The 25,836-nt window shown below is 39.6% G+C and overlaps 1 protein-coding gene across 1 annotated transcript in view; it reads left to right on the top strand.

The window, feature by feature from the left end:
• Window positions 1–11,671: 11,671 nt before the first annotated feature.
• LOC122645144 (transcription initiation factor IIA subunit 1-like) overlaps window positions 11,672–25,836 on the top strand; it is a 56,972-nt gene continuing 42,807 nt past the window's right edge. Inside the window, exon 1 of the mRNA XM_043838507.1 lies at window positions 11,672–11,961. Coding sequence (XP_043694442.1) covers window positions 11,845–11,961 — 117 coding nt within the window. The 5' untranslated portion in view covers window positions 11,672–11,844. The remainder of the gene's footprint in view (window positions 11,962–25,836) is intronic.

Below are 25,836 nucleotides of genomic sequence, written 5' to 3'. Positions count from 1 at the left end.
GACATTAATCATTATTTGTGGTAATCATTGCTACTGTAGACCATACTCTCGATATGCAAGACTAGAGAATCATGCGCCGCTATCTGATCTGTCCTTTGAGATTGCTATGCACATGCCCCAATAGGAAAACCCACGCTTGGTGACGTCACCCCATCTTAATATCTTTTTCCGATTCTGTCTTTATATATTAAGACTTAAATTACCAAAAAAAAAATATTAAGACTGACACTACATCACACGAGTGGGTGGGTGGGTGGGTGGGTCGGTGGATGGGTGCGTACTATTTTAGATCTATGGGTCCCACAAACACATCACTCCATCAGCACCAGCTCGAAAGCGTAGAATGGTTAACCATACGTACATTATACATGTATCTCATACCCATACCATATCAAATATTGATCAATATACGGGGTGTCAACATGCGGTATTGTTGTGGTATTATTGCATTATTATTATTTTTAGGTAGACCCCAAAAATAATTGAACTCATGACCTCTTAATTGTGAGATGTGGTTCTCAACAAACGAGCTATCCTTGTCCCTTGGGCCTAGCTTTTCTAATTCTTACTCCATGCAATGACATGGTTCAACAGATCAGAATCCTTGATTTTCATAGAATCGAATCCCAATTAATCTTGGTTTCAATGCTGGTCAATTTTGAATTCATAGATTCATATACAAGTCAATGGGATCCGGCTCCTCTCCAGGGAGCCCACCCTAGCTAGGGAGTGCCTAGGGGACATCCAAGGGATGGGTTGTGCCGCACAAATCTTGATGCATGCCTAGGGATATATGCAGCACAATCTAACGATTGAATGCTCCCTGGGCGTGCTGGGCTCCATAGAGAGGAGCTCAATCCCAGATCGATGGATCCCACTGCAGTTTCTGCTAACTTTTCAAACATGCATGCAACAAGAGGATGGAAGGAGTTGAGAGCTTGGATTAGTTATTACTCTAATTAATGGGGATTAAAGGTTAAGCTTTGAACTGAGGAGAATAACATATTTACTTCAGCTAATCCTTGCACATATTTCTATGTGTTTGCTAGTAAGGTTAGAAGAGACACTCGATAAGGATGGTTTTGGATACTAATGCTGACATGTGGCCCTCCTCTACTGGTCAAGCCGACACAGAGGTGGCTGATGGGGTCATTGAACGTCTCTATTGATGATGATTGCCAGACATCTTGGCCTCCTAGCTTCAACTTCTTCTCTATTTTTGTTGTTCTTATTCTAAATCTAAATCTTAATCACAACATTAATTAATTAAACTATTGTTATCTACTACTACTACTAGCTAGAATGTAACATCTTACCTTGCAGTCCGGGAAAACTAAAATAAAGCTTAAATTGAATTGTCTTTGTGAGACATTTTTTCAAGATTTTGTTTTATTATTTTGATCATAGGACAGGGCTCCTCCATGGTCCATACTCCTTGACCAAACCAGATACCACTAGTTAATAACCCTAATTTAACGTTGCGTAGAGGTTTTCTACGTTGCTAGAGTGGAACATCGCACCAATGAGAGGATAGTAAAACCAATTCATTCAGTAGAAGACCCATATTTTGTCCAAGGATAGAAAGCGTTAGTGTAAATCCCACAACTCGCTATGTTATTGAGAAGGTTTATTTGGTTTAATAAAAAAAAATCGAGAAGGTTTATTTGGTCCCACAAAGTCGTGTTCACCGGTGTCTTTCCCGAGCCTCATCAACAAAATTGTACCATATTTGGTATTGCTTAATGATTGTGGGATGCTTCATTTTCAAGCTAGATTAGTTCCCTATCTTTAGATTAATAGTCCATGATTAGGGTGAAACTGAGGCACTTATATTTGAATTAATTAGACAATGTTGTTTGAATAGGGTGCAGAATTTCTGAGTCTTCACCATGACCCGGGGTAATCTTTCTCTTAAATATAACCACAAAAGACAATAAAGATATCAATTTTTCTTTTTCAAATTTCAAGGGAGTGAATGAGAAGTTAGTCAGAGAAATGCCTCTTTTGGGTCTTGATGATGGATCTTGATGATGGAGAAGACATTCAAAACCCAAAAGGCTTCTAGCTTCTTCTCCATATATATATATATAACCTGGCTAGTTTATTGCTTGAAGCCAAGACTTCCTTCACAGGAGGAAAAGCTGTGGACATACAATTTATAAGTCTCATTTACATGACCCTTAACAAGGGGAAGCTATATGATTAATTTAGGACATAAGATGGCCCCACATGGGTCAAGTTCCTCTTGCTGGAATCTATTGGATTTCAAACAACTAATGTCCTCACCAATATTGGAAGTTCAACAACCTAGGCAACCCCAAAGCCATGCCTAAAGGGTTTTTGAATTTTATTTGGCTCTTCATGTGCCAACACCACCAACTTGATTGGTGGGGTTAGATATCTGTCCCCGAAGGTTTTCTAAGTTCTTTTTAGCTCTCCATGTCTATACCTACTTGGTGGGTTGCTCACTCTCTCTCTCTCTCTCTCTCTCTCTCTCTCATTCATGTTCATTTAGGACCATTTGGTTAGAAGTGAAGGGAACTGAAGTAAAGTGGAATGAATTGTTCTTTCCTAAGGTGAAGACATGAAGTGAAGCGAAATGGAACAAAAAAGAAAAAAGAATCTTCTAATGAACCCTTCAGGTAGAGTAGAGTTGAGGGGGTGAAAATGACTTTCAAATACAATAAAGAAGTTGGATTATGTGATGCTATGATTGGCCGTTGGGTTCATCACTAACCCCGTCCCTTACTCTATGAGGTCAAAAATATATTTTCCTAATCCCATCAGATGGTCAGATCCCACCATGGGTGAAGAGAAACTAGGTCCATAGAAGTTTCATGAACAAAACTTTAAACCAAATTGATGCCTACTCGTAAAAAAATAGACCAAACTACGTAGAACTAGACGTGAATCATGTGGTCACCAGTTAGGTGATATGTTTAGCATTTGCCTCCACTCAATGGCACAATGAATCTTAACAAACATCATAAGTTGTGTCTTTGAAGGAGGGTGATATTGGAATGTGGAAAATACCATCAAACATCCCACTCCTTGGCATTTGCTTTTGTGGTTTGGTCTGTATTTCTCCAATAGATGACAATGTGATCCAAAGTTTTTAATAGTCAGTAATTCTGACTAAACACTCTTCTAGGTTATTTTCTAAAGTTTTTTAAAAAAAAAAAAAATCTTTGTTTTACTTCATTAATGTTGATTATATTGTGTGTGTGTGTGAAAATTATCCTCTCAGGTTCCTGTCCGGTACAGTTCCCTAGTACCTCTAATAAGAGGGGGTGAATCCCATCCGGACAGGGGATAAGGTGGTCATTTCCGCCCCCTATGAGATGAACCGTACGAACTGTACCAGGCAAAGAACCTGAGAGGATAACGATCCCATATAAATGAGAAACCCATAAACAAAATTCATCAAGGGCAAAGATGCAAATATTGTAAAATCCTAAATGGGCTGAATCAAAGTTGTAAATTAGGATGTTTTAAGTTTAATTTGGCACGGATTATCGGGAAGGGAAATTTTTAGAGATGGGCCAACATTATATGGTCCATAAACAAAAGAGCAGTTTGCACCAACTTTATCTTGAAAAAAACTTTAGAATTTGTGAGGAACAAAAAATTCTTCTTCTTCCTTATATGAAGGCTGAAGGTATGGATGTCAAAAGTTGGCTCAAATCGATGAAACCGAATTGAACCGATCGAAAACCGTTATGGGCTTGTGGGCTGGGCTTAGCTTGAGCTAGTTCAAAACCTAATTAACCCAGCCAAAACCAGAAAACTTGTGGGCTGTGCTTGGATTCATATTGGAAGAAAGTTTCCTGTTCGGGATCGTGGCCTCCGCATCTGAACCTCTATGTCTATTTCTCTCCTCCCCTACTAAATGGCCTCCCTACCCCCCCCCCCTCCCCATAGATTTGGCAGATAGACCCCAAGTTCCCCTGTTTACATGTATAATTTCAGCCCAAATAAAGTTTGCCAAGTGACAGATTTGAGGTTTGAAAATTCAAGATTATGATGTAGGTGTGCATGAACATACATGTGGATGCATGCCAACACAGGGGAATGTATGTACTTGAATTAGGCTCTGAGATTTGACATGTAGCTAACCCAGATCATGTATCTATCCCGTAGTCATAATTGTCACATCATAACTCCACGTGGCACAGTGAAGATGGGCCAATTTGATAAGCTTACCTAACTGGCCCATTCAAATGACTTGTTCCTTATTTATACATAGGGGGAGGGATATAAATGCTGCCCATGTGTACTGGCATCTACCACGCCAAGTCAATGGGTGTACGGGTGGGAGTGCCTCACGATTCATTTTCCCTTAATACATAGTGGGAGAAGGTTCTCTGAGCAAGCGGCATAGAGGAGCACACCAATGAAGTGTGACAAAATGGTTTTGTACATAGGAAGGCAGTGAGGTAATTTCATGTGAATAAGAGAGATAGAGAGGGTGCTAGTATACCTTGGCTTGACTGCTCAGAGAACCTTTTCCTATTCATAATATATATTTTCTTCCCTTTATGTATATTGCATATAAACACTAATTGGGCCTACATGCAATCTCATATTAATTTCAATGTTCTACACTTCTACATGATCTGTTGGGCCTAGGTCATGACCAAGCCCAAATTTTGCCTAGGCTGGGCATACCACAGCCTGACCTGCTTACATCCATGAAGAAGACATAATTGTCGTTGTTTCTCATCGGTCCGCATCTTTTATGGTGTGTTTGGTATGCATTCTAGGTTTATTATGCATTCTCAGATGATAAAAATAATTGTTTTTATCATCCGAGAATGCGAAATCCTTGCCATTAGAGTTTACCAATTGAAGAATGTGAAGGCGATGGCCCTAATTGAAATTTAACATGATAGAATCTCTCGTATAATGTCAGTTTAAGAAGACCAATTGGGTCAAGAAAGTTGATAAACTCTGGGAAATATTGCCATAAGGTCTTGCTAATTTAAACCCAGGCATGAAAACCTCAACAAACCTCTCACAGGTCAGTGGAGTTCATGGAACTTCATGCGACGGTGGGTTCATAATATCATGCTCCATTGTTACTGGTATGTCCTCTGGGATTCTTCACACCATCCGAGAGAGAGGCCCAGCCCAATTAAGTGAAATTTTAAGGCTGGAATGTTCATGGGCCAGAATCAGTTTTTTTCACCCTACTTGGAAAAAAAAAAAAAAAAAACAATTTTGATAGATACCTGAAACCGAGACCGCATTCTGACTCAGTCATCTAAATTGATGAAACATTTAACCTATAATTACCTGAAACAAGGTTCTTGTAAGGTTTATTTTTCTTCTTCTTTGAAAAACCACGGGAGAAGGCCGGCACTTTCAAATGTGAACCAGTGATTTCTGAAAACTTAAGGGAGAAAATGTTTCATCAATTCAAAACAGTGTATGGTTTAAATGAATGATTAAATTTGACAAAATGACATGTTCATGCGATCACCTACCCATAGGTTTACTCTTCAGGAAAGGTTAGGTGATGACTTGTGTCCCACATGGAGGGGCATCTTTTTTTTAAAGCAAAAAAAAAAAAATACATGTCATCACCACTAGGGATGTAAATGGCTCGGATAGTGCTATATCCGCATCCAATTAGCTTTCGGATAGATTCGGATAATGCTAAATGGGTACGGACACGGATGCAGATCGGGTATTTTATCCATTTACATGTAAATATAGTTTTTCAAATAGCTATAACCTATCTATATCTGTATCCGTTTAGCTTTCGGACAGATTCGAATAGTGATAAACGGATACGAAAACGAATTTTGGTTATTCATTTACATCCCTAATCACCACCCAAACCATATTGATCGCAGCCCACTTAGCCCACCCAACTCACTTGACTTAAGCAACCCAACCCAACCCAATTGACCGCAGCCCACTTGACTCACCCACCCAAAACCGTCACCCATTTTGCTTGTCACCCTCACATAGGCGGGGAAGATGGTGGGGAGGAGGTAGGGTAGGAGAGAGTGAGAGCAGAAGAGGGAACAAGTAGAGTGTAAAATTGAAAATATAAAAAAGAAGGAATCTCAAATATAACATTAATGAATAAGGATTCGGTCGGATAGTGACATTATCATATTTGTATTCGATTATATTCAGACAAATTCTGATAACATCCTATTAGTTTTCAGACGGATTCGGATGGTTTCCGGATAGTAATTTTATGAATATGGATTCTCCTAAATGGATATGAACATAGATTGAATACGAATGTTTGACTATCGGTTGACATCTTTACTGTTTTGTTGATGAGGGTTAGGGTTGAGACTTTAGAGTTCAGCAACTACCATTTCTTCTACTTTTCTTAGTCTTTGATTTTCTTATGTTTTTTACTTTTGATTTTATCATGTATTTATTTAATAGATATGTGATTCCATGTATCACAGTGCATAAAACAATATCTATAATAAACCAATAGAAAAACTAGAAAAATAATCACATTATCTTAACTTATAAAATTATAAAAATAAGAAAGCAAAATCCAATAAGATAACTTAATGGGATAGACGGACACAAAGATATATTTCAAACATTTTATTACTGTCGGATTGCTAAACGAATTGGATAATAATTGATCAGATAGGGGAATTATCATATTTGTATCTAATTATTTTCGGACGGATTCAGATTCTCTTAAATAGATACGAATACATATTTTCGAATATCTGTTGACATTTTTACTAATGCAACGCGAAGTACCTCAAACATAATGAGATACCCAAAACATAAAATTTCAAATGTTGTGTACCCTACATGGAGTTAATTAAAAGTTGACTATCCTACCATTTACCCTTTCTTTTTAATTCACCTCGAGATAATAAAAAAAAGCCCAAAAGTCAGTAATTCTTATAATATTTAGAGGGGGTGGAGTCGTGGAGATGGGAGATCGTTAACGATATTGGCAATGACAAACATTGATTTTTTTGTTTTTATGAAACAAAAAATTAGATTAAAATAAAGAGAACGTCTTGTACATCAGAAGTCTTTAAAGATAGGGAAGCAGTTTTCTGTCCGGGAGTGTGGCCTACACCAACACTCTCATGTGTCTATCCCTCTCCTCCTCAAAACAAGGGGGCAGATGTGTCTTTTCATATGGAAAAGAGAGAGATAGACTCATGAGAGTGCTGGTGTAGGGCACACTCCCAGACAAAGATCTTTTTCCCTTAAAGATAATATAGTTTTCCTTAATGACAGTGAGAACCATACTCTTGAGGGCAATATGAAAAAAACCTTTACCGTTCCAATTAAAAGACGTACTAGTAAAGTTGTTAGTTAGATCAACTAACTCGAAAAAAGATTGGATTAGGTTCTAGGGGATGCACATATTGTCAAAAGGATGAAAAATAGATCCTAGATAACTATTGTTGTACCAAATTGCTTTTAGTTGGATCTTGGCTTCTACAGCATGTTTTCACCCCTGTAGGATTCCAAATAGTTTGACCTCCATTATGTCCAATGAGTTGTAAGAACCTGCAGATGTTAAAACACCCTACCCCGCTACCAAAATGCAAAAAGCCCACCCTGTTAATCTTAGTTGAGGTTTATATATGCCTGCACAGAATAAAACAGGGAGTTGTAGATCATGATTAGAAACATTATGCATCACATTTGTGGGGTGTGTGGTTCGTGGCGATATAATTGCAGTTGGTGATAGGGTGGGGGGTGTAAATGTAAATCTGTGAGCCACTTAAGTACATTCTTGATGACCATATGAGGATCAACTCTTGCCAAACCTCTAATAACTTTGTTCCATACATTCCATATAAAATAGCAAGTGATAATAACAACAGAGAAAAACCAAATAGTAGATTGTTTATCCAGGGCTTTTGAATAGAGGACAGAACCACACAGATGTAGCAGTTAAGGACTGGAGAGAAGTTCTGTTCTCAATCCGAGAGAGCCAGATGTTCATATATGCTTAGTCCAATCACATAATAGAAACAAATGTCATATGGATTCATCACAAGCACCACAGAAAATACATGTAGGCTCAACATGTATCCATTTTGAGAGAGTTGCTTTAACAGGTAATCTTGCATTTAAGACACGACAAAAGAACATTGTAAATTTCAGATGAATGTTAAGTTTCATAAAAAAAATGCCACCATTTGGTGTAAATGGGGCTAGGAAATTTTTTTTTTTTTTTGGTGGGGGGATGAAAAATGGGGCTAGAATGAACTAGATTGATTAGTTGCATCTATGAACATGGCAGCGAGTTGGGTGGAAAATGGTCCAGATTTAGATAAGGAGCAACTCCATTGGTCAACAGAATCTATGGATCTTAGAGACTTCATCAATAAAAACATTAGGAACAACTGAATAAAATAACCCATAATTCTAAGAATTGTAAAAAATCAGATTGTGACCCTGCATAATGAAGGAGGGTGTTCAATTTCTTGTGGTAAAGATAGGATTGTGACAAACATTGATTTACATTATTATTGATAGTTTTTATCACATGGAGATGATTTGATCATTACCAGTTTTGTCCCTTATTGCAGTGTTTTTTTGGTAAAGGGCAAGAAGGTTCTACTACTTATGAAATAATGTCAGAACCCACTCCCTTGATAACACCCCAACCCCAACCCCAACCCCAACCTCACCTCGAATTCGGATCAGTCACCCACATAGGGATAGGTGGGGACAGATCTAAACCCTCCATGAGGCATAGATCCCACAACTTAGAGGCAGGTCCCACACCCATGGCGAGTCCCACCCCAACCATGGTTTGAGCAGTCGGAGCTAACGCATTGGATAGAATCTAACTGTATCCTATTTTCAATTCTCACCTATTCCTCATTGTAATATTGGAGCGGATAGTGGATCAGATAGGATTTCAACTGCTTTGATCCAATTTCATCACATGCATACTAGACACCTGACATTTTCTCATTAATAAAAATAAAAAAAAGAAAAGGAACGCTAATTGAGATCTTTATCCCCTGCAATTCCTTGTCCGGTCCAGTTCTCCTAGTCTCCCTAACAAAGGGGGGCAATGACCATTCCACCTCTGCCCGAACATTCTGCCCTAGTAGACCCCCCTCTTATTACAGGCACTAGGGAAGTGGACCAGGCAGGGAATTGTAGGAGATGATTTTCTTGTTGTGCCTCACAATGTACCAGCTCCTAGACACAACCCAAGGCTAAAAGACCAACGCACCCCCTGGAAAGGTGAAAATGACCAAGGGTGTGTCAGCTTTTTTGCATTGGGTTGTGTCTGAGCGCAAGTTAAGGGTGTCCATTTTGGGCTAGAATGGGGAATCAGATCGGAATCGACCTACTAGGAATCGAAACCGACCTACTCAATAGCTTATTGGTCCGGTTCTAAATCCACTGATAAGTTATTGGTCCGGTACTAGATCTACCAATAAGTTACTGGTCTCCCAACGGTTTCAAAACCGATAGATCAATTAGGAATCGTTGGAACTAGAACCAGTAGAACCAAAACAAATTCACATCATAACCCTATATATTATATAATTTTTAAGACTTATGGTCATGAGAGCAAAAATCAAACCCTTATTTTTTCAATCTTCATTTTGATTGGTACCACTTATCTCATATGTTATTTTTCCAAAGATTTGACTGTTAATTTATAGGTCTATTTGGGAATGCTAACTTAAGAACATACCTTAAAATAATGCTAACTTATGAGGGTGATCATGGTGTTCCTATTTATTAATTGATTACAAACAAACGGTAATATGGACTAGTTCTGTGATTTGAGAAAAAAAAATGATAGTGATTACATATCTCATGTGAATGAAATTAATCTTATTGTAATATATTTTTTATGAACAATATCGTAATATTATTGAATATATGTAGCATATGTTAGAGTTTTTATTTTTATTTTTTATTCTGAACTGCTTGAAATTGGAACCGGCCCACCCATAAGTTAATCGTCTTGGATCCCAGGATTGAAACTGATTATTTTATTGGTCCCGTTCTGGTCCTGATCCATTAGGGTCGATCGGAACCATTAAGGAACCAAACCATTAGTCCATAATCGGACCAATTGACACCTCTAGTGCAGTTACACGTCAAGTCACAACACCGGATAGCGTTCTTTCTCCCCAAAACATTTCCGAAAGAGGGAGCTGGATGCTAACCTCGAAGTGTGTCTACTATCTTGCCAAATCCCATCCATTCCGCAGTCGAAGCTAATGAAAAATCTTATCAGAAGGTTCTACCCCTAGAAGAAGACGTCTTTGGCGGAACACATTGAATTCTCTCAAAGGGAATTGGCTCATCATTCAGATGATGAGATGTAGAAGTAAGGAGGGGTAGGAGCGAATGAAGGTGAGGTGAGATGGGAGTGGGGCAGAGGGTGGAGATGATGGCGGTGGGAAGAGAGAGCCTCAACAGCAAGGGAACAGAGAGAGATCGAGAGTTTGAGAGGGAGGAGGTCGGCAGAAGGAACGTCGGAAAGAGAGAGAATCACCCCATGGTTTGTAATCTTGGATCGGATTGACCGATATTGGCCGGATTGGATCAATATCGATCGAGGCCGATCCTGAGAATAGACCGATCTGGCATGGCTTTACTGGATCGTTCCTTGGATCGGTAAACTCAGTTGGAGTTGCCGATCCTATATGATACTTGTCATTTTTATTTTTTTTTTAAAATCCATAATTTTTCTTCACCCCGAGTCTTTCAAGCAATGATTCATAGATTTGGGGTTTCAAAACTGCAAGAAAAAGGGGGGATCTTACCATTTTTTATCAGGGAATCAATTAAAGGAATATTTCATCCCATGAAAACATTGATCTGTTTAAAGTGGTTAGGGTTTTAAAACTCAGATTTTCATGTTTTTCTTCGTTTCGAGTCTTTCACACCATTATTTAGAGATTTAGCCTCAAATCCGCGAGTGAAAAGAGGGGGGGATCTTACTGTTATGAACTATGAATCTATTATGGAAAGATTTCATTCCATTAAAATATTGATTCGATTCCACAAAAACATGAATTTTTTAGATAATATGGGAGTATTTGGTGGGAAAATTAGCCTCTCAGGTTCTCTATCCGGTATAGTTCCCTAGTGCTTCTAATAAGAGGGGTGGATTCCACCCGAGCAGGGGGTAAGATGTCATTTTCACCTTTTATGAGAGAAATCGGACAAACTGTAGTAGATAAAGAACCTAAGAGGATAAAGATAGGTAGGAGGTGATGTTGAGGAGATGGAAACGATAAGTTCAATCTAAACTATAGGATTAGGGAAATTGTCATTAAAGTGATTACCATTTTTTAAGCCTTGCTTTTTTGAACTTTTTAATATTTTTATGATCGATACAACAACCGATCCAATAAAACTGATATTGGCCTGACCGATCTGAGAGCTTTTCCCCATCACGGATAGTTGTAACACCAACTCTCTTTCTTTCACACTTATCTCCTGTAGTCATTCTACCGAAAAAAAAAAAATCTCCTGTAGTCAGCTTTCAGTCAGCCGCCAATTGTGAAAGTAGGCCCCACTCTATACCCATATATTATTTTTTGCGCTTTTTCACCGGTAGTGGAACCGGGGAAACCGTATATTTTGACGACCAGAGCTTTGGCTCTCAGCAGAAGCAAACCTATTTATATTCATTCCTCCACCCCTAAGTTTCTCCTTTCTGAATCCTCTCTCACGCACCGCATAACCTACCTTCGTTCTCCTTCTCTCGCCGCCTCTCTCTCTGTCTCTCCCTCTCCAGCGAACCCTAGAATTCTCGTTTGAATCGTCAAGAAACCCTAATCAATAATGCGATATTGGAATATCTTAGCTTGACGGAAAAAAGGATCCCGATTTCATGTAATGGCGACTAGCGTGTCTGCGGTTTATCTCCACGTCGTTGATGTTGTTTTTAGTAAGCTGCGCGAAGAGTTCATCAATGAAGCTGTCGAGGATTCTGTTCTCACCGATCTTAAAGGGGTATTTCTTTCTTCACTTCTTTTCAGGATTCTCCTTCTTTCTGTTTAACTCTTACTGCTATTATTAATTATGATTTGCCTTTATGTTTTGGGCGAGAACAGAATTTCTCTTTTACGTTGGAGGAGAAATTTGCCAATTTGGATGTTTCGTACTTTTCCCCTATTTGAGATAGCTGGTCATTCTCTCGTCTCTCCCCCCCCCCCCCCTTCCCTTTTTTTTTTTTTCCATGGTTCCACTATCATCTTGTCTTCTATTTTTTCCTACTTCTGCATTCTATTTGTAGACTCGTTTCTCTTTTTTGCAGTCAACCTCATGCCAATTGTATTATGATTGTCACTGGGTTGGGGAAGCATCCAAAAGGCTTTCTCTTGCCTTTAGTTTCTAGAATCACCAATGCTCTCAACATGGTGCGGGTCCTGCTTTTGCAGGGTTTTTTTTTTGGGGGGGGGGGGGGGGAGAGGGGAGGGGGAGACTCTGGGACAAAATTTTGCTGCTAACTGTTGCAGTAGGAATTTTTGTGCTGCCGGTGTCACTGCCCCAGCCCACCATATATACAGCTTCATTTATTACCACACATGAATGCTCAAAAGCAACCTAACGGAAACCGGCTGTTAAACACTCATCGTTAGATGACTTAGCTCCCAATTTTATTCCTGTTTTACCGTTTCTTTTAGCTCCTAACCCAAACCATTCACCCAACAGACAAGACCATTCAACCCATCATTTTTTTATTGTGATTTTCCATTTCCCTTTTACTGACGACCATTTAGCTTTATAATAATTTAATTTCATGCCTTGCTTTCATGCATTGTAATGGTCCTTAATTTATGTGGATAGTACAGGGAGTTCATATTAGATTGTAATATCTATTTAGAAGTCACCTCTTTTTTTTTTAGGCATTCTTCCTTATGATTTGGATATTGATTATTGAGTTTTTTGTTTTTTTGAAATGATTAAAGAGTATTGGTATGTGCCGTGGATAATCTACTAGAATAAAAGCTAGCTTTGAATAAAATTGTTATATATTCTTTATGTGTCATTGTGTCACTGTATCTATTATTCTTTCAAGTATATCGTAAATCATTTGCACTTCATTTACTTAGATAAGAACCAAATTATGATAGGTTCATCTTAAACTTTCAATTAAATAGATCATACATCTCTTTAACATGTCTGTCAAAAAGAAAAAAAAATTAAGTAGCATGGACACTCCTAAAGAGAAGCTACATCCAAGTCGGACATGACACTCTTTTAACACAACCTGTATTCATCAATAATTCTCTTACTTCTTGACATTTATTTTTTGAAATTTTGGACAACTAGCTGGCCTTGTTGGATATTACGAGAATGAGTTATTGAGTCCTAAAAATTATACAATCAAATAACACATTAATGAAAAAATGTATATAGTTCATTTTTATAGTCAACAAAAAATTATAATTTTTTTTTTTGTGAATAAATAATTCATTACCAAAAGGAGAGAGAGAGAGAGAGAGAGTGATGCAGACCCTAGCCTCCTCGAATTGAAGAAGCCACCCTAAGCCTAGGGTTTTAGTAGGAGCCTTAGTTTAGTTATTTCGGTTCTATACTTAGTTTTTATTTTGTGTTTTTAATTGAACCGGTTTAAATTGGTTGCACCCAATTGGTTCAATTGGTCTAATTTAAGTGAAGTGCTCCTATTGGCTAAGAGGTTCTTATATCCTATTGGCTAGTAGGGAATCTTCTTTTATTTCAAGTATTTTAAGTTATTTTAAGTCATTAAGGTCAATTGAGTCTTTTTATACCTTTTAAATTGTTTTAAATCACTTAATTGTACCTCTCCACGATTTTGGATGGAGATTAGAGTTGTAATAGTTTCAGGAAGTAGGCCTTTGGCCTCCTATTTAATAAAAGATCGTGGGAGAGGCTCCCCCACCAATTATGTTTTAAAAATTCAAGCTTTTTGCTGTTGGCCTTTGCTGCTGCTGCTTCTCTCTTTAGAGACATGTCTTGTGAGTCATATCAAGACCCCTTGTGAGTCATATCAAGGGTGAGGGCTGGTGGATTCCGGCAACTCCTTGCATCTTGTAGATCGGGAGGTCCTTCTTCTTCTACAAGTTGATTCTACTTGCTGTTTTCAGATCCCCTGCAAAGCAAGTAAGTCATTTATTTTTCCTGCAACTACCTTGTTGTTTCTCACCTTCTAAACCCTAATTATTCTTAAACCAGTCCAGCCTTCATCCTTCATCAGTTTTCATCCAAAATTTAACCACAAATCCCTTACTGCCCTCCCTCCACTCGACCTAGCCTGCAGCCTCAATTGTCCATAAAAAACCCTAAGCCCCTCACTCACATAAAACCCAAGAAAAACCCTAAATTTCAGAAACTATACTTCCAGCCATCCATTCCCCTTCAAACTCCAGTCGAGCCTTCTCCTCACTGTTTGCGAAAATCGATCCCAAGTCCAGCCCCAAAATACCACTCTAAACCCTAATTTCAGCCTAGATTCTAAAACCCAAAACCCGAAACCCTAACCCTAGAATTTCAGAATTTTAATTTTCTGTTTAAATCTATTTAAAGCCTATATCATTAGCTTCCTTTGGACCTGCACATCATTACTAAATAAAACCCTAGCTCAAATTCCTAGTCCTAACCCTAATTCTGCTTTAGTTTACCTATTCTGCCTATTCAAACCAGCAGCCTTGTTTGGTGATCCTATTACCTTGGTTCCTAATGGGATTACTCCTACCTAGGACTACATCAAATTGGTATCAGAGCCATGGCCGACCATGGCAACCCAACCCCAGACACCAATCTGCCCCCCCAACCTGATCCCATGACAGTAATCATGGATATACTGCAGAAACTTAATGACAAAGTGACATGATTGGAAGAAAGGCAGGCTATGCCTCTTGTCAACAACCCTCTATATGTAGAGGAGGACAGATTACAAGTTCACTCTGAAGTACATGGAACTCTGGGAAGGGATGAACATCATAGAGATCATCCCAGATGTCACCGGGACCACAGAGATCATTCTAGACATGACAGAGACTACAGGGATCGACGTAGGCATGACAGAGATGACTACATAGAGGATAGGGACAGAACTAGAGAAGACCCTCCAAGACCTAACTTTGAGGAATATATGAGATCCTACTTCATTGGAGATGAAACTACTAATAGGAGGTACGATACGCAGAAGGTCAAACTCCAGCTAAAGGAGTATAATGGGCATGGTGATCCCCAGGTGTTCTATGACTGACTTCTTGCCCTGGATGATTATTTTGACTGGTATGACTTGCCTGAAGATCGAAAGATGAGATTGGCACGTACCAAATTGATTGGCCCTACCCGAGAATGGTAGTGAAAGACAGAGAGAGAGACATGGAACGTGTAGGTGATGCACCTACTAACTGGGAGGACATGAAGTATGACTTGAAGGAGAAATATTTGCCCAGACATTACAAAGCTCAGATGCAAGATCAACTTAACTCCCTATGGCAATGGACTATGACTGTAGCGGAGTACATGCAGCAGTTCGATGCTCTTTCTTCTCGTACTGACATCAGAGAAAGTAATACTCAGATGCTGTCTCGATTTCGGTTGGGATTGAGATCAGACATTATTAAAGCTATTGGAGTTGTTGACGTTCTGGACATCAAGGACTGTTTCGAGAAGGCATTGAAGGCTGTAGAATTATTGGCTGAAAATAGAAGATTTAATTCCTCCACTGAAGGTACTAACAAAACTTTTCAGCATTCAAGTCTACTACCAATGGTCACAATCAAGCTGGAAACTCTGTTGCTGGTCCTACTCGATCAGGCTACTCTGTTGGTAGTTCTTCCCGCCCTACAGCCCCTCCCCGTGCTGATCATAAAGGTAAAGCTCTCATGGACAGCAATGAACCCCACAAGTGTTTCCACTGCAATGAGCTTGGGCACTATGCCAAAGAATGCCCACAAAAGCATAGACCTGTTAATGTGGCTGCGGAGGCAGAGGAAACCCCTGAAGGGAACGATGAGCAAGGCATATATGCACTACCCCCTGATAGTGATGAGGACTTAGAAGGTTACTTTGAAGATATAGATGGTGGTGCTCGAGATGTCCATATGATTGCTCCAGTTTTCGTGGATGATGTGGTTGATTGTGAAGAGGTAAGTGGGAGCATTTCACAGGGAGACAATGACAAGCAAGTTGCTGTTCTTGAAGAAGTGGAGCTCAATGAGAAGGTTATCAATATTGAGGACCCTGTGGAGGTTGAACACATTGATTTTGTGATGCCCCCTTGGTTCTTCGAAGAGAAGGCTCCACGACTTGAAGACCATATTCCCAGTTCTGACCTCAACAGAATTCTGCCAGGGAAGTGTTGAAGCTGCTGCCCACATGTTGCTTCCTCCTCATCATCACAAGGTTCGTGGACGAGTTTCTTCACAAAAGCATAGTACTTGGGCTCCCACTCATGATGTCAAAAAGCTTAGCCCCAAGTTGCCAGGGTGTTGCATGGATTTCACCCATTCATCGGAGATGAATGTTTCTAAGTCGGGGAGAGTTTATGCAGACCCTAGCCTCCTCGAATTGAAGAAGCCACCCTAAGCCTAGGGTTTTAGTAGGAGCCTTAGTTTAGTTATTTCAGTTCTATACTTAGTTTTTATTTTGTGTTTTTAATTGAACCAGTTTAAATTGGTTGCACCCAATTGGTTCAATTGGTCTAATTTAAGTGAAGTGCTCCTATTGGCTAAGAGGTTCTTATATCCTATTGGCTAGTAGGGAATCTTCTTTTATTTCAAGTTGTTTAAGTTCTTTTAAGTCATTAGGGTCAATTGAGTCTTTTTATACCTTTTAAATTGTTTTAAATCACTTAATTGTACCTCTCCACGATTTTGGATGGAGATTAGAGTTGTAATAGGTTTAGGAATTAGGCCCTTGGCCTCCTATTTAATAAGAGATCGTGGGAGAGGCTCCCCCACCAATTATGTTTTAAAAATTCGAGCTTTTTGCTGCTGCTTCTCTCTTCAGAGACATGTCTTGTGAGTCATATCAAGACCCCTTTTGAGTCATGTCAAGGGTGAGGGCTGGTGGATTCCGGCGACTCCTTGCATCTTATAGATCGGGAGGTCCTTTTTCTTCTACAAGCTGATTCTACTTTGCTGTTTTCAGATCCCCTGCAAAACAAGTAAGTCATTTATTTTTCCTGCAACTACCTTGCTGTTTCTCACCTTCTAAACCCTAATTATTCTTAAAGCAGTCCAGCCTTCATCCTTCATCAGTTTTCATCCAAAATTTAACCACAGATCCCTTACTGCCCTCCCTCCACTCGACCTAGCCTGCAGCCTCTACTGTCCATAAGAAACCCTAATCCCCTCACTCACATAAAACCCAAGAAAAACCCTAAACTTCAGAAACTATACTTCCAGCCATCCATTCCCCTTCAAACTCCAGTCGAGCCTTCCCCTCACTGTTTGGGAAAATCGATCCCAAGTCCAGCCCCAAAATACCACTCTAAACCCTAATTTCAGCCTAGAGATTCTAAGACCCAAAACCCGAAACCTTAACCCTAGAATTTCAGAATTTTAATTTTCTGTTTAAACCTATTTAAAACCTATATCATTAGCTTCCTTTTGACCTGCACGTCATTACTAAATAAAACCCTAGCTCAAATTCCTAGTCCTAACCCTAATTCTGCCTTAGTTTACCTATTTTGCCCATTTGAACCAGCAGCCTTGTTTGGTGATCCTATTACCCTGGTTCCTAGTGGGATTACTCCTACCTAGGACTACATCAGAGAGATACAAGGAGCCCCTAAAAATGGGGAAGAAGAAAACAATACAGGGGAGCTATACAAAGCAATACAAAACCCAACCGTCAAGGGAGGTAACAGAGGACTATAGTAAAGAGATAGGTAAACCCCAGGAGACAACAATGAGCTGTTCCTTGGGGAATTAATCATACTACGAGAAGAGATCGAGGATAGCTTACTAGTGACATCAAAAGAAATGGACTTCTAAATCTGCTTTTAGGATCTAGAGTTGGAGAACCACTTTCTGATATTGCGCTCCATCCAAATGTGATTGACGGCGGCATCAAAGGCAAGCTTGCTGACGACATCACAGATACTTGCTGCCATAAGTCATATTCACCCAAATCCATTCTCTGGATAAAGGAAGGATACTTCTTCTACTTGGCCAACATTTACCCAATAGACCTTTCCATACTGCAAAAGTTAAGGTACAAGCAAAAAAGAGGTGGTCGACATATTCCCTAGCACATTCTAGCGGAGGCAACAAAAAGGGGAGAAGGGGATCTAGTGATGGATGAGAAATGACTCTGTAATTGAGTGAAAGACACACAATCTTGAGAGGAACCTGTGAGGATCTGTTCCCGGAACCACGCCCGCGTTCCCTCTTGGGCCTTTGGTTCGGATGGGGTTGGGTTATGCTCCGCGGTTGGAGAGAGAAAGAACGCATCTTCTCGAAGGTTATGATTTATCAGGGGATGGGGGTCATGCAATCAAGTGAAATGGAGTCGCCACCTAGGATTAGGGCCTAGGATCCATTGGTATAGCCCTGTGAAGGGCTACAGGACTTCGTTTGGTCTGGTCAGAGATTCGGGGTAAGTAGTCAGGTTACGAGAGTAGGAAGGTGTTAGGTACCTACCTCGCCCGGTAAAATCGGTCTTTCTACTAGATGCTAGTTTTCGAATATTCTCCCTTTATAAATGTCCTATTTTTAACATGCAAGGCTAAGATGATGCACAAACTGCTTAAATAAAATTAAACTATATTATACTAACTACTATGTACACTAAACATGAATACATAAAGGACTACATTGTGCTGAAATAAAAGGTTAACGGTAAAAACATGTACCTGTATGCTTTAACCAATGCAATTACAAAAATACAATGTGAAAGACGTCCCCAGGCTCAGGTGGAGACAAATGACTGACTTTATCCTTTATTAGACAGAGTCACGACTTACGATGATTGAGTTGAACTCTGTTGGACAGAGGAACGGTGTCGGGAAGATAGTCTCTCGGATGTCGGGCAGAATAACAGTGTCGGGAAGGTAGTCACCCGGATGTCGAGCAGAATAACGGCGTCGGAAAGCTTCAGAAACTAGGGATTAGGACATTGAGTAGGGTGACTAGGCCATGGGAGGCTTCGGGGTTTTGGCCGGAAACAGGTTAGGAAAGGCGGGTCCGGAGGACCTGGACTCCAGATAGAGGGACGAGGCTCGAAATTGGACTGGGGCAGGGCCCCAAAACTAGGAAAAAAAGGAAAAAATTGAAAACTGGAGCTCTGGGAGTCCCCCCTCTCCTCAACTTGAGACTTGTTGAAATGAGGGGTGGGGGTATTTATAGGCAAAATTTCGTCTGGCAGCGCCATGGGGAAACCTGTGGCGCCGTTGGAATAAAAAAAATTTCACTTCAGGTACCCCGCGGCGCCACTGGACCAGGTTTGCTGCCGCGTGATGCCGCAGCCGGGCGCGGCGTTGCGCTATGCTGCCACGCTGGCGGCGTCTACCACGCAGCGTGCCACAGTGCTGCGGACCGCCTTGGTCGGGAAGGTGAGCGACCTCCTTCAACACTAAGTACAAGGGTCTCGTAAATTGTTTTTTAGGGATATGGAGGGGGTGATATGGCTCGTGCACAGGGGAAAAAGTCCTTTGGGTGATGTTGTCAGTCGTTCGTGTCCGATTGTCATCATTGCTGGGGGTAGTGACAAAATTCAGCGTCTACAGGACCATGGCTCAAATTTGTCATATGAGTTATTGTAGTATCTTGAAACTCATGTAATTGAAAAGATGGGAATCTAAGTCCAGTTATATTTTTTTTCTATGACAAATTATATGTTTCCAATATTAATATTAAGATATTCATACATGAAATTATAACAAATGTTGCTTTAGTCATGTATAAAAAATATGTCTAAAGAATAGGGTAAATTACACATCACCCCTGGTTTTCAATCGAAACTCAGATCACCCCCTGGTTTTTGAAAAAACTCAAATCACCCCCTGGTTTAGATCCCAATATGACAAATTAGTCCTTAAGATTAGTTTTATACTGTTAAGTGATGATGTCAGCCAGTTAAATAAATATAAATCCCTAAACTACCCTTAACTAGTGTTGATTTACTATTTTGCCCTTGTAACTAAAAAACCCCAAATTCATCCTCTTCCTCACACCTGCAACTCAATCTCAAGCAAAGTTCACCGGAGAGACTTAAGAGGTTTACTTTCTCCACCTGAACTCCCATGGACTCTAATATATGGGATCTACTCAGTTTTAACATCTTTCTTTGATTTTTGTTTTTTTTTCCTTCTCTTCCCTTCTTCAATCTTCTCCACATATTTTAATTTTTCAAAAGAGAGAGGAGAAATTGAAGCATCAGAGACAGAGGAAAGGGAGAGTAGAGATGGGGAAGTATGTAGAGATATTGGATGTAGGGGTGAGGATCGTTGCTCGCTTCCACTCTCACTATCCTCAGACGGCAAAAATGTACTACCCAAACCTAACGACAACCACAACCTCCTCCCTCAGAGCGGTGGCGCCGCCGGCAATGATGCGGCCTCCAACATCTCTGCTCTGTTGAGTAGTTGCGGTGCGAAGGCTGTGGGCATCAACAATATGGACTTGATTCTTTATTCCATTGTATGACGCAATACCATACAAGCAAAGAGAGAGAGCGAGAGAGAGATCATTGTTTGAGAGGGGTTTAATCAAACTGATTTTTATCCCTTCTTCCATATCAAACTCCATCTCTCACTCCTCTCAGCCAACGCCAGAGGCATGAAGCTCTTCACCCAATCTTGGATCCCTCTCCCAGCCAATGACATCTTGGGTATAGTCGCCGTCATCCATGGTTATACCGGTGAGATAAGCTGGTTCGTACAGCTCAACTCCATCTTCCTGGAAGAAGAAGGGAAAAAAGGAGATTTAAAAAAAAAAAAAAAAAAAAAAAAAAAGAGATTTGGCTGTAGAAGGAAGGGTAGCATTGTAAATTTAATTCTAGTGTTTTAGTTCAAGGGTAAAATAGTCCTTTCACACCAATAACTAACAACAGACTAACACCATTACTATAGAGGGGGTGATTTGAGTTTTTTCAAAAATCAGGGGGTGATCTGAGTTTCGATTGAAAACCAGGGGGTGACGTCTAATTTACCCTAAAGAATATAATTGACTAATATGATAAATTAGACTAAAAAGTTAGTACTTGCTATATACCTGAGTCAAACTATCCAACATTTGAGATCCTTGTTCAACATCATCAAATTTCATTAAGAATCAATTTCAGGTTTCTGTTGTTAGTCATTGCAATGAACGGAAGCCTACATAATTAAGCATTATATATATATTTTCTTTGGTGAATAAAAAATGCATTACCAAAACCCCAAATGGGAGAGGGGAAAAAAGGGAGGGGCGAATATACAAGGGGGGAAGAAAAGGGGAGGGAGAGCAATACAAGCCTCAAGCCCTAGGAAAGAGGGCTAGAAGACCTAAGAAGGGAGATATCTAAACCCCAGGATATAACAATGAGCCTGTTCCTTAGAGAATCAATAAGGGGATCATGAGGGAGCATATGGAGCTTAGAGGAAACATAAAACAAAGATGGCTTTCCAAATCAAGTCGAAAGAGCGAGAGTTGGATGTCCATCTTCTAAGATTCCTCTACATCTAAATGTGAGATAAAGTAACCCCGAACACAAGCTTACCAGTTGTATCATAGATAGAGCTACCAGAAAAGGTCATGTCCAATCAAAGCCATTCCCAAGCGAAGGGGAGAGGTCTCCTACGACTTGGCCAAAGGGTGTTAAGGGCTTTTTTCCAAATAGTAGAGATAAAGGAGGCAGGAAAAGAAAAGGTTGTCGAAATCCTCAATGCCATTCTAGCAAAAAATACAGGAGGGAGAAACAGGGATATTGCGGTGAAGGAGGAAGGCTTGGATGGGGAGGCAAAGGTTAAGGGTTCTCTAGACTGTGAAGTTGTGGCGGGGGATGTGGCCTTTAAACCAAACTATTTTGAGCCAAAGGATGGGAGGGGCTTGGGGTCCTGACAAAATTCCAGGCGGAACTGAAGCTAAAAAGGCCATTAGGGGAGGAGAGCCAAATAACCTTATCCGCACAAGAGGGGAGAGGGGGGGATGGGGGGAGAGAGGACCAGACTTGAGAAAGACCTAAGGGGGGAGAGGATAGGGGGAACCAGGAACCATTGGAGATGATTGAGCAAAGAGGAGCAGATTTGGGGATTCCAGAAGAATAAACCGATCGAGCCCCAAACAAGTTGTAAAGGACTCCAAAGGGGTGCCAGGGATTGAGCCAGAAGGAGGTGGAAGACCCGTCGGCAATCATAAAGGAAGTTACACTGAGGGCGAGGGGGTGAAGGAGAAGGATTTTACGCCAAACCCAGGAGGAGTCGGCAGGAAGGGAGATAGTCCAAATGGAGTTATTTTTTAGGAGGTAGAAGTATACCCAATTAACCGAGATAGAATCATGCTTAGTGGAGATTTTCCAAATGAGCTTGAGGGTGCCCGCAATGTTAGAGTCACAGATACGGTGAAGGCTAAGACCTCCTTCAGATTTAGGGAGGCAAATGGACTTCCAGTTGATGGGGTGGAGAAATTTGGAAGCTTCTTTCCCTTTCCATAGGAAAGCATAGAAGAGGGATTCCATTGCTTTTTTGGTTGACTTAGGATGGCCATAGATGCCGCACCAGTAGATGTAGGAGGGTTGAAGGACTGATCTGATACACCCAATCATAAAATATTATAAGAAGTACCTGACTTGTTATAGTTTGAGATTTACGATTCCTTCGTCGCTCTAGTAGGTCCTTCAATCTCTTTCATTAACATTTAACTGTAGCTTTTGTCTTAATCCTACGGATTGAGAAGCTATACTAATATTCCCACTTTCAACTTGTGAGACAATCCTAGTTACAGTTTTATCTTCAACATTGACTTCAGTTCTCGTGCCATTAGTGTTGCATTGTTTCTTCATTTCGTGCAATTCTTTTAACAATTGTAATGAATATTTACGTGCATGCGCATATATGATCTCAGTCTTAGTTGAAAGTGTGGAAATTTCATAAACATACTGACTCAAATAGGAATAACGTTTTCCGATCGATTCCTACAGATTGCCTTTTGCTTCCATCTCCATGATGATCATTGATAATACCAATCTTTACATCTTTGGTCCATCTTTTCAAGATATAATGGACTAGAACCCTCTTAATATTTTTCTTATCTAGAATTTTTATAGCATGAGCACATAAAATCCCGACAAATTTCATGTTATTACATTGGATTATAATTGTTGATACCTCATATTTAACCAAGAGTTTTCATCCCATATTTGACTTTGTATTCTGTAATAGCATCAAAATAGCTAGCTTTATGGTATAGTCCAAAACCTTCATTTATTCATCTTGGAACATTTTGAACACTTTTGGAGTATGCATCTCTACAACATTTCTACATTAGCTTGCAATACCAGAGTAGTTTGTCTCATTTTGAACTTTGCTTGAAGTTCTTTATGTTGTTTATCTGCTAAGATCCTTAAGTAATGATAAAAAATCGTAAAAAGTTATGTGTTGGTTTTAAGTATTTCTTCAACTCATTATTCATTGTTTCACTATGTTGGATGTTTTATATATCAGCAATGAACATATGTCGACCATACACCATAGCCCATTTCTTTCTCTTATCAAATATCCCATCTAGCCATGTATTATCGTTGAGTGTTTATTTCTTTAGCATTTATCCCATGCAACAAGCCATTAATCTTCATCTTTATAATCATATACACTACTACTAAAATTATATAAATATTGTTTTGATGAATGAAAAACATGGCGTAGATGTTTGCCGGCATTCTGGTAAATATCTCAAACACAAACGATGATGTGAGTTAGGGAATATCTTTGATATTGCCTTAACCATCACAACACATTGATCTGTAAGTATTGTTTCCAGTTATTTTCCAAAAATTGAACTAAGAAAAGTTTTAAATAACCACTTAAACGATTCTACAGTTTCATCATAAATTGATGTTGCATCAAAGATAATTGTTTGTTTATGGTGATCAACCCCATGAAATTGAGGAAAAGGGCGATCATATGCATTCGTTTCATAAGTTGTGTCAAGACATACAACATCTTCAATTGTCCATAATCAACTATTAATCTAACATCTACCAAAAAAATGTCCATGATATGATGATCAACATCAAGTTTATTGATTAAAAATAAGATGGATCTTCTAAGTTCTAACAACATTTTATGAAAATACTAAAAAATAGCACGACCATCTCCTTTTTGTAGTATTATTTTCATATATATATATATATATATATATATATATATATATATATATATGGGGGAGCATTCTCTGTAGGGGAGTATAGGGGCCACACACGTATAACAACCATTGAGAGCACGCGCTAGCATCCCAAAGGGTGGGATTTCCGAATTTCATGGGGCGGGGCTGTCATTTTGCCCCCCCACTGTCTCTAGACGTGGCTTACGCCTCCTCCATAGTGGGGGCGAAATGACCGCCCTGCCCCCTATGAAAGGCAACAATCCCATCCCCTAAGATGCTTCCGTGCTTACTCTCAATACTTGCATGATTAATCAATAAAAAGATTGCCATCAACAAGAATTTGCTTGTGAATGCTCAATGGAATCAAACAGTCCCAGTGTCTCACAATACATGGCCAAAAAATGGTGAATTACCAAGAATTGGCGTGAAATTTGATTGTAAAGATAGTGCATATGAATCCTGTGAGGAGTATGGCCACCGAACTGGTTTTAGTGTTAGGAAACAATATGTGAAGCGAATGAAAGTAGGACTTGTGAAAAGGAGAGCTTCTTGCTACTCAAAACAAGGTGACCAAGCAGTGGATAAACGATGGGAACAAGTATTGTTTCATCATCCAATCACAAGTGTGGGTTTTTTAGCACATATGACTTGCCAACTTGAAAAAAATGGCGTATTTGAAGTTGTTTCATTTAAACAAGAACATAATTATGAGTTTACACTAGTCACTAATGAAGCACATGTTAAGGTGAAAAAGAAAGATTAAACCTTAATGCAAGAGTCAATCTCGAACTAGGGAGAAACCAGTGAGAGATCGATTGTAGCCAGGATCAATACGATAAAGATTTATTAATGGTGTGCAACAATAGCAAACCTTGAAGATGATTGGGAATTGAATTTGGTCTTCAAAGGGTATCTTCACAATAGTTTATTGCAATCACAGACATAATTGTCACGTCGTCATGGCAATCCAAGTCGGTGGAGGGGTGTCATGTCGATATATCGACATGTCCCCCGGTTGCCATGGCGATCATGTTTTATTTTTTTATTTTCTCTATTTTTAATGTTTTAATAGATGTATACTCAAGCCATGTTTTATTTTTTCTCTATTGTTTCTCAAGTTTTAAGGATGGCAATCTTGTAATTAAGAAGAATCTAAGAAAGGGCATAAAAGGGTTTTGATTTAATGACTAAGGGTAAACTTGGAGGGATGTGTAAAGTATGGACAAAGGGGAATAAAAGAAGAGAAGGGTACTTTAGGAAAAAGGCAAAAATAAGGGTTTGTAATAACCCACGACCGGATTATGGATTTATGGTTGTCTTCAACCTTACGACTTCAGCCTGGGACGGAAAACAGCGCAGTACGAAGGAGATAAATCCTTTAACTCTTCTCGGTCCAGTCTAAACCTTCAGGCGAAGCATCGCTACATCATGTTCTATCAATTCCAACAAGAACTCATCATAGAAATCAACTAAACAAGGAGTATTTAATTCCTGGAATCAGATTTGGCGACTTCTTAGTTGCAAAACAGAGACAGAGAGACAGGAAGAAGAAATCGAAGAGGGAAAGAGAGACAAGAAG

This window comes from Telopea speciosissima, chromosome 1, assembly GCF_018873765.1.
Source record: "Telopea speciosissima isolate NSW1024214 ecotype Mountain lineage chromosome 1, Tspe_v1, whole genome shotgun sequence".
Taxonomy (NCBI): Eukaryota; Viridiplantae; Streptophyta; class Magnoliopsida; order Proteales; family Proteaceae; genus Telopea; species Telopea speciosissima.
This window is presented reverse-complemented; position numbering and strand designations above follow the sequence as displayed.